The 10,591-nt window shown below is 33.0% G+C and overlaps 2 protein-coding genes across 2 annotated transcripts; one reads left to right on the top strand and one right to left on the bottom strand.

The window, feature by feature from the left end:
• Nucleotides 1–1,003: 1,003 nt before the first annotated feature.
• LOC107954267 (FK506-binding protein 5) lies at nt 1,004–3,103 on the top strand. The gene is made up of 3 exons (XM_016889775.2): nt 1,004–1,675; nt 1,790–1,874; nt 2,042–3,103. Exons 1-3 carry the CDS (start codon nt 1,209–1,211, stop codon nt 3,080–3,082), a joined length of 1,593 nt encoding a protein of 530 aa, XP_016745264.1. The 5' UTR covers nt 1,004–1,208; the 3' UTR covers nt 3,083–3,103.
• A 2,581-nt stretch (nt 3,104–5,684) lies between these two features.
• LOC107954268 (pectinesterase) lies at nt 5,685–10,005 on the bottom strand. The gene is made up of 3 exons (XM_016889776.2): nt 8,942–10,005; nt 8,689–8,849; nt 5,685–6,565 (listed from the first exon to the last, which is right to left on the bottom strand). Exons 1-3 carry the CDS (start codon nt 9,766–9,768, stop codon nt 5,868–5,870), a joined length of 1,686 nt encoding a protein of 561 aa, XP_016745265.2. The 5' UTR covers nt 9,769–10,005; the 3' UTR covers nt 5,685–5,867.
• Between the last annotated feature and the right edge of the window lie 586 nt (nt 10,006–10,591).

The following is a 10,591-nucleotide window of genomic DNA, read 5'->3' as shown; positions in this document are numbered from 1 at the left end:
AGCTATTACAATATTCTTCTGGAATAATTTCTTATACTTGAACGGAAGTTCAATGAGATTGTCTTGATCTAAAGTTATTGTTTGAACAATATCAAGGACAATAGATTGTGAAATTTAATACATTGACACGTTAAATAAGAAAGAATCACTAGACTTGTGAAATATGAAACTTTAAGTTCACTTTAAGAGATGAATCTTTCACAATGCAAGTCTTGCTTGGAATATAAATTGACCATGAGATCTTTTAATGCCAAAGTATAAAGGTAAATCAACTACTAAAACTTGTGTATGTAGATATACGAGGCCTCATAAAACATTAGTGTGCGAGGAGGTATGTCATATTAGATCATCAAGAAAAATAAATTGATGTGAAAGCATATTTAAATCTATTGGCATGTTGAAATCCTTAAAACGTGTGATTTTGATCTCAAAATTAGCAAATAAGTTTTTTTTCTTTTTTGCATAAAAGACTCTTTCCTACATAGATGTCAAAAAATTTACGTTATATATAATTTAAGTACCATAATATTATTATGTAATTTTAAATATTTAGCTTACTGTCTAACTAGCTTATCATAATTAAAATATAGTTACTAGAATATTTACACATATTTCACTCATATTTTATTTGATAATTCAAAAGTAAATAACTTTAACCGTATTTATCATTTTTAATTTAAGCTAACTTTTAATAATAAATAAATAATAACTTATAATTTTTCTTGTTATAAACGTGACATTAAAATCTAACACAAAGTTCCAAGTCGAAATTTTTCTTCACTTTACTCAATAAACATCAGCTAATTCAATTTCTATTAATAAAATATTCGTACCTTCAAGAAAGAACAAATTAATATACATCCATTCGAGAACCTCCCCGACTTTTCCAAGCAGTCATACTCTTGAGCATGCCTCACATGAAAATTGTGTGCTGCACCGACGGTTAGTTTTTTTTTTTTTTGGAGGGTGATCGTATTGAATTGTTGAAAATGTTAGGTAAAGTTATTTGTTCTCATACCAACTACAGTTGGAGCAATTGGTGCCCTGCCTGCCTTATTATTTTATTTTCCTAGAGATAATGAATGGGCAGTTTGACCTCAACGGTTTACGTGTTGTTTTGAGAGGGTAAGCGTAAAACCAAGGGAATCTCAAAGGGTGGAACGGGTGTGAAGCAAAATTAAGATGCTGAATTGCCAAATCAGGAGGTAATGTCCGCTTCAAGCTCCGATTTTGATACTTCACTCTTTCCTAGGTCAATCCCTTCTCTCTCTATCTCTATTCCTCGCTTCAAGAATAGAATCCCTTTCCCACTTTGCCTTCTAATCACAACGCCAAGCAAGATAAAAAATTTTAAAAATAAAAAAAAAAATCTTATGGAGGAGAAGCAGAATGGGAGTTGTCGGCAGGGTAGAAAGAAAGCTTGGTTAATAAGCATGAGTAGCGGTGGTGGGGGTATCGAAAGGGTGGTTGCCTTGGGTGGAGCCTTGGCTGTTGCAAGCCTCATTGCTGCATTTTCGATCAAGAAAAGTAGTTGTAGTAAGAAAGATATTAGCACCAATAAGGAGGAGACGGCGAATGTGGAAGCTATCGACTCTTGCGCCAAAGAAGAAGATGCAGGTGAAGGGCTACGTTTTATCCTTCAGGATTCCTCTTCAACTCTACATCATAATTCATGGTTAGTATTTCAAATCATAATATTCGATCTTATAAAATGGAATTGATGGTAATCTGTTCATGGGAATATCAATTCGATCATTGTTATTATTATTATTATTATTATTTTTTGCAGTTGTGCAAATCATGGAACATCAAAGATTGGTGTTGCTGAAATTGAAACTTCCAAATTGGTCTCCACCCAAAGTTTGATCACACTGGTAAAGAAAAGCCCATATCGCCTTTGCTGCCTTTGGAATTTATTTTTCTATGTTAATTCGTAATATGTTTTTCTTTATTTCTTATAATATCTGCCCCAAAGCACAGCTATGAAACAGTGTAACATTAACATTCTAGGTTCTTTATCACCTTTACATGTTTTATTCAGGAAGAGAATACGATTGAGTGCGAAAGAAAGGAGTCTGTAAGTGGTCAGGAAGAGACTCTCATCCATGATGCAGAGCAAGAAAGCAATGCAATGACCGGTGGCTACGGCGATATTGAAGAGCTTTCACTTTCAGTAGGTGACACTGAGAATAATCCAATGAATGGGGTGGAGAATGAGAGCAATGCCTCTTTGGAGATGGAAACCATTGAAATAACGATAGAGGATGAAGCAGTGGATCATGTAGATGCAAAGCAGCCAATGGCTGAAGAAAGTTCAACACTGCAATCGTCTTTGTCATCAAAAGAAGACGATCAATCATCAATTTCAGCAGGGGAAGAAGATGATGAAGAATATCCTTTGATGGAATCATTATATCCAGCAGAAGAAAACGAAGAATATCCATTGATGGAATCATTACATCCAGCAGAAGAAAACGAAGATGAAGAAGAATATTCACCACTAAGATCGTCATTTTTGGTGGAAGATAACCGAATTGATGATGATGAAGAAGAAGAAGAAGATGATGATGATGATGGAGAGTATTCAACAAAGGAATCATCATTTTCAACAGAAGAAGAAAAAGACTCATTGTTGCAATCACCACTTTCAACAGAAGATGAGAAGGGTGAAAATGTTGCAGGGATGGAAGAAGAAAGCTCAGAAGGAGCATGGAGCTCTTCCCCAGAACCTAACACGGAGGTAATTTGGCCAGCAGAGATGATGGGGGTCCTGTCACCTGAATCCAAAGAGAATGAGATGAATGTTAGCTATCTAGAATCCCAAATGAAATCTAAGGAGGAACCCAAAACAGCCAAGATAGAAACATATCATTATTTGGCTAAAACCAAGTTTGACGAAAAGAAGAAGATAGCAACTGAGGAGCTTGTCGTGATGGATATTCGAAAACAACATTCAGCAGCAAAGAGACAGATTTGGTTTTGGTTAGGTTTGGTGGTACTGCTGCTAGCTTTGCTTGTCAATTCCTTACTCCAATCCAATTATGTCTCTAACAGTGTTTCTTTTGTTTTTCCCATGAAATAAGAATAGAATCATCCGCACTGATGGACAGGTGCCAGAAAATTTAATTAATTAATTAAATAAACCAAGTTTGTAGATTTCATTTAACTGAAGTATTTTTGAACGTTAATAAATTCGCCACCAACCTTGTAAAAGGATACAAATATGGTCGAACGTGAGAAACTAAGATTACTTGCTTCCAAAAATTTGCTTTTCCAATGTTTTTTTTAAGACTCCATTCCTCCTTTGAGGTAAAAGTTTTTATTTTCAACTTTTTTCGATATTTGTTTCATGTAAATATAGGATGATTAGCTAAAAAGGTTTTTCAGTCAATATAAAATTATTCTTTTATCCCCGTAAAATGCCTTATCAATTTTTTTTCGGTAAGACATTTTTCAAACTGATAACGCTCTGTTTATCAAAATGTCTTCGGACATTTTCCAGTTGGCGTTAGTTACAGATTAACATAAAACATATAGCACTATCAATAATCAACAAATTCACATTCAATTATCAATTTATACAAATTTTATAATTTATTCAATTTAGTCCCTAAAATCAGGACTAACATAACTTTCGTTTTAAAGCTTCAAATTGAATTCTGATTTCACTACTATACATTAGGGACCTCTTATTTCTTATTTTTACAGTCAATTTTACATTTTATTCAGTTTAGTCCATAATGGAAAAAATTATCAATTAAGCTTTACAAATTAAAACATGATAAGTGTAAAAGTGCTCATTTGGCCAGTGCCTCTAAAGAAAACAACTTACATTTTGAATAGAATACCCATTAAAGCAGTTGCAAAAACACCTTATGAGCTTTGGACAAGTCCAAAACCTAGTCTAAAGTATTTTCACATTTGGGGATGTCCACTTGAGGCAATGCCATATAAGCCACATTAAAAAAAATTGGACTCCAAAACAGTAAAAAGCTACTTTATTGGTTATTTTGAGCGATCTAGGAGCTATGAGTTTTATGATCTCACAATAAGGAATATTTTTATGACGAGAACTTAAACATTTTTTGAGGATGTTGAGTTTGGAAGGAGAAATAAAGTTAGAGACATTGTTTTTGAGGAGGAATTGAATTCTAACTCAGTTCATGCTATCACGTTTGACGATGTTCTAGTTCTCATACCTATTATTGATCAAGAAGTGAATCCAGAACCTCAATAAGACAATGTTGAACAACTCCCTATTCAAGATAAGGTAATTGCTCCAGAAAAACAAACTCAAGAACGAATGTCATTAAAAATGTCCATTAGAGAAAGGATTATAATGGCTTTAGTGAAATATTTTGACCTTAAGCTGCATCAAATGAATATTAAGTTAATGGTTTCTCAATGGTAACATTGATCATACATTTATATGGTACAACTAGAAAACTTTGTGTCTAATGATGCAAAGTTAATGATTTGCAAATTAAAGAACTTCATCTATGGGCTTAAGCAGACTTCTCATCAATAGTATTACAAGTTTTATCAAATGATTATCTCATTCAGTTTAGAGATGAGTTTGGTCGATAATTGTATATACCACAAGTTCAGTGGGAGTAAGGTTCTATATTTGATTTTATATGTTAATGACATACTGCTTGTCAATAATAAGTTAAGTCTCGACCAATACACGAATGATTTTGAGATTAAAGAAATGCATAAAATTCCCTACGTCTCAAGAGTAGAGTCTAATGTATGCTCAAGTATGTATGCGTCCGGGCATTGCGTATATTTTTGGGATGTTAGGCAGATATTTAAGCAACCTTGGTATGAACCATTGGTTAGCAAGCAAGAGGGTTATGAGGTATCTTCAGAGAACAAAAGATTACATGCTCACATATCGAAGGTCTGATAAGTTAGAGATCATCAAGTATATAGACTTAATTTTGATGGAATATTGATGCAAAATTTTGTCACTAGGATGCAAATTGTGACAATAATTTGTAGTCATTTATTCCAATAGCAACAAGAGCACATCAAAGTCAAAACATATAGACTTTAAGTTCCTGGTTGTTAAAGTAAAAGTTTAGAGTGGTTAAGTGCCTATAAAGCATATTAGGATAAACTCCATGATTGCGGATCCGCTTACTAAGGGACTACACCCAAGGTTTTTCATGAGCACATTGCTCATATGGGTGTAATATATCATTTAAGGATATTTGATTTTAGTGAGAGTTTGTACTTTTAAATTCTTTTATGTTATAGACACATTTTTAGCTATTTCAGTTTTCGGATATTAAGTTTATTTTCTGCAGAAATAAAATTTATTTGGTTTATTCACACTCTGGTTTTGGTAAGGTTTGATCTCACTAAGGTTTAAGGAGGACCAATTGGAAATAGACATGTTTAGATTATATTGCATGTAATTTCCATGCTATACATCCATACTTGATCTATGTCATTCGGTTGTGTTAATATACGTGATCAGGGATGGATTTAGTTATGATATATGTAACAAAAGTCGCATTGGTTCTATGTTAACATAATTAATGGACGAGATTGTTTGGAATACTTTTTGGATATACTAGTAAAATTTTGAGCTCATAAGGTTATATAATGACATATAATTATAAAATAATTAATATATATATGTGGTTCAAGTGGGAGATTGTTAAAAAATATAGACATTACAATATGTTTAATAGATTGAATGCAAGGCGGGAATCACTACTAGTACTGGAAGGGCAAGTCTCAGATGAATTGCCCAGGAGTTATATAAACAAAGCAAAATAATTTATTTGAAAATAAAAAATTAATTCTAGTAGATTGACATACAAATAACTTGAAAAGAAGGAAAGTGACGTTTAGCTCTAAAGTATCAAACCGAGAGAAAATGGAATATCAGTTGAATTTAACCAATCATTTCCCTGTATAAACGCCCCAGCAGTGAACTGATCTGCCTCAGTGGAACTATTGATGACCCTATAACCAGGCCAAGTTACCCTTGCACTCGTATTTGACCCGGGCCCCCTGTTCAAATACTCCCCATAATAAAGGGTACTCAAAGCAAATGTCCCATTCCATTCTAACCATCCAGCAGGATCCACCGAATCATCAATGTAGGAACGCATAATAACAGTCCTGGAAAACTCTTTCCAGGGTCGCCCCAAATACGTCTTGAACGATGATTTTAGCGGTATTAAATCCGCAGCAGCAGCAATCTTACTGTTCAGAATCGAAATCCCAGTGTTCTGGTTAGGGTCTTCTCTTCCTTGCGCTGTGAAAATGTTCTTTTGGTTGGGATTAGGTTTCCGAGCATATAAATTGCAGGCTTGGAAAACCGCAGCTGCGTTTCCAAAGATGAAGTCAACGGTGCCGTATATGTCACATTCGCGATAGAATTGCCTAAGGGAATGGACGTAGAGTGTGTCTTGGTAGGCAACGAAGATGCACTTGTAAAAGGCAGAAAGGTCAGAGCCACTCCTTAAAGCCACCGCTTGGTGTTTGCTTGGACCTGCTGAGTTCTCAATGGTTATCCCTTTGGCTATGAATCCGTTTCCCACCACAGCTGAGGCAGATTCAAACAAAAAAAAAAACAAAGACGGAAAAAGAAAGTTGACTTTTAATAGGGAGGCTGCTCAATGATTAAAGCAAATTAAAAAAAGGCAATGAACAGGCCCACTTAGCACGTGAGAAACTGTTTCGCTAAAGTTATAAAGATCCCCGACAACATCAATAGTTAACTCACTTGGTTTTGTCTGGAACGCACGGGCATCAGGAGATGCGTGTTCTAATCCTACGCCACCGACATATTTATAAAAAAAATTAAGAAAAAGATCGGCTTAATTCACTGATTTACCCTTTCAATTATATATATTCCTCCATTTATTACTTAATTTTCTTTTTATTTTACTGTTTGAACTATAATTTTTTACTTCATTTTATCTTAAAAATTACCCACATCTAATAAAAATATTATTATATTGTTATTGCTAATTCTTTTTTGAATAAACTGAGACCAAAATAATAGTACAAGAATAAAATGGGAACTAAGGTAAAAAATAGGTATCATTAAGAGACTAAATAATAGCCAATTTTTTTTATAAACCATCCTCTGTGCAAATTTTTAAAATTTTATTTCTTATTATTGGTAAAAAAATAAAAAAATTATTTCAGCCGTCAGAATTGATTTTTTTTACTTTAACTTTTATTATTTTAAATATGCTAATTTATTAAATTTTATAAGAAATATATTCAAAAATTACTACATTCAATTTTTTTAAAATTTTTTATAGACAATATATTTAAAATGAAAAATCAAAGTTAAAAAATTTGGCCACTAGAAAGTCAAAATCTAACGAGTTTTTTGAGATAGAGACAATATATATTTAAAATTTTTGAAATAATATCAAATTTAATTGTTAGATTTTTTTTGTTAATTTGAATTTTATTATCAATATTTTAATTAGAACGAGATCATTTTGTTTTAAATGGAAATGTTGACTAAAGCATTGTTTTTAAACAATATTGACATGACAACCCGTGTGGTAGTTTATGTGTATTTCATGTTGATATAGTATTATTTGTCTTATATATCATGTCAATAAATAATTTAAAATTTATTAAAATTCAAAAAATAGCATGAAGTACACATGATTTGCAATGTTGGTTGCCATGTTTAAAATGTTAATGTTTAAGTCTGCATTATAATTAAAAAATAATTTAATTTTTTAAAAAGGTTCATAGTCAAATTCTACACCTTTTAAAAGGTTGATGACTAAATTTAACTAAAAAATAAGTGCAAGGGTGTTTGAACCGGATTGGATCGACTAATTGGGGTACTAATTCGCAGAAGGGCATTGAACTATTTTACTCGAGAACAAGTATAGATAAGTTGAATAGGCAAAAATCAATTGAACTAGGCTTTTAATCATTTTTTATGAATTTTTAAAGATTTATTTAATTAAACCAAACGGATTGGTTGGATTGACAAACTGGTGGCTTAATCGATTTGATCACCGGTTTGATTTTAAAAACCTTAAATAAGGACTTAATTTGATAAAAGATGTAAATGTTAAGTGTTAAATTTATCATTATTCTTAAAAAATATGTGAATAACTTCTAATATATTTTGTAAATTTTAATTAATTAATTAAAATATTTATAATATTAACTCAAAATTTTTTTTAAAATGACAAAAAAAATTACTATAGAAGTTAAGGGCAGGTAATGACGTTGGTAAAATGAGATAACTGTAAATTTAGGCTTTTTAGAATAATTAGTTACTTAATTTAAGTTTTTTAACCCACTAATTAGTGAAAAATTTATATTGCCGACCCCTCCAAAAAATTAAGATTTTAGTTTAAACCCTTTTATTTTTTTACATAATTTAAACCGGCTTTTAACAAAATCGTATTCAACTAAAAAAAATTTATCTCGATTCTCTAAAAAGTTATGGTATATTTTTATCGTAAATAATTGATAGCGTATAATTTACGTTTTTAAAATTCTATTTAAAAATGTGAGGTGAAAAAAAAATAGAGTGACACGTCAGAATGGCAGTCACTTCTGATTGGACAGGATCGCGTGTCCAATAAGTGAGTAGATCCAAATCCGTAAGGATTCTCCCACTCGTGAGGGAAGCATTATAGTGAAGGAAAAAATGAAAAATGAAAATTATATGAAACTTACCGACTGTCGCAGAGCGGAAAGTGGTAAAGCCATCAACAACATTTCTGCTAGCCTTCACCACTGTCTTCCCGATCCCATCTCCCACAAACATCAGCATTGTCTTCTTCCTATCGACCTCTACATTTTCGAAGTAAGCGCCGGCTTTTATATATATCACAAACCTAGCTAATTCAACAAACCAGCTCATTAGCCACTTCATTAATTAATTCATTTTCCCAATTTCAAACCATATCAAACGCAGCATAAAATTAACCTTGTGTCACTGTTGTTTGGAGCAGCGGAAACAGCGTCGGTGATGTTGGTGAAGTTTCCAGTGCCGTCCTTGGCAACTATCAGATCGAACTTGGTTTCATTTAATGAAGCCTGTAGAAGTTTTCGATCTCTCCGAGATAGCCATGTTGGGAACCCATTTTTCACGCGTCCATATCCAGGGAAAACCTCGGGTTTCGATTTGTTGACTCCAGGGACTTTGTTGAGCATCACAAGAGAGTTGCTCACATGATGAGAGATATTGTGCAGGCCCTTTTTTATAATGCTCCTAACATTTCCGCTGCTACGAGCGAACCCATCGAGACACGTCTGCTGGTTCGTCATCGCCGCGCTTAAAAATGTCTGCAGGTCGTGGTAGTTTTCGGAGACTGATGATCCCTTCGGGCCGAGACCGGAGCTGACCACTTTCAGCTCCGCCATTGTATTATCAAAAAGCTCAAGGCAATCATTTATGGCCGCCTCTTCCAATGTGTTGTAACTTTTGAGCTTCTTCTCAATGTTGGTAATGTTGGCAGAGGAGAGTCTGACCTCGCGCATTGTTTGGTTCAAGGTTGCAGAGATGAGTTCCGGGAGGGATTTGGAGGCGAGATCTGGAAGAACGGAAATGGTGGAGACGCAAAGTTCGGGATACAAAGTGCCATCGCAAGCTGAGGAAGCTCTTTGGAGATGATTGTGGACGTGAAAATGCCCGATTTGTGTGGTTTTGGGGCTCTTTTTTAGAATTACTGCGGACGAAAGTAAGACTAAGACGAATGCTGAAATGGGAAAAAGAAGGAGAAATGCCCTAAAGCTTAGTCTAGGGTTGTGCATGTTTGATGCAGCTAGCTAGTTTTTGATGATGGAAATGAAAGGGAGTAGAAACCAGAGGAAATAGCTTGGATACTGACAGGGGCGAAGAGACAAACCGCTCGCTAACCTCTTAAATGGTTGTCGACGACGGCGGATCATTTAAGGAGCCCATATTTACATGAGTACATATAATATTGAATTAAATTAACTAGTCCTTTAAATCATATATATTATTATAAAGTATGGATCTTAAGCATTTGAGGAAACTTTGAATTTTAAGTTATTCAAAATATTTTTTAATTATTACTCTATAATTTTTATCCTTAATTAATAATAAATAATTTATCATAACTTTTATCCTTAACAAATAATATATAATATATAATATATAATATATAATAGGCATAATAATAAATCTACCCCTCAAGATTTACATCTTTTGTCAACTTGGTCTTTATCTGTTTGTTTAGCTAAATTTAGCCATTAATTTTTTTAAAAGAATCAAATCATTTTTCTAACTATATGTTGACTAAAACATTAATTTTATAACAATACTGGTGTGGCAATCCGCTTGGTAATCCACATGCGCTTCATACTTCATGCTAATATACATGACACTATTTATCTTATATGTTATATCAACAAATAATTCAAAAATTCATCTACCCTATGAATAATCAGGTTCAAATTATCATTGCATAAAAAAATTTGTGAATATTTTTTAAAACCAATGGATTAACCATCACAAGATATTAATATATTAGCACTTCTAGAGCTTTCAACTAATTTTGTACTACCAAATATTGGAATAATGATTTTTATTTTCTTTTATGATTTCGTTCAA

This window comes from Gossypium hirsutum, chromosome D07 (genome assembly GCF_007990345.1).
Source record: "Gossypium hirsutum isolate 1008001.06 chromosome D07, Gossypium_hirsutum_v2.1, whole genome shotgun sequence".
Lineage (NCBI taxonomy): Eukaryota > Viridiplantae > Streptophyta > Magnoliopsida > Malvales > Malvaceae > Gossypium > Gossypium hirsutum.
The sequence above is the reverse complement of the archived record's forward strand: the minus strand, read 5'-3'. Positions and strand labels throughout refer to the sequence as shown.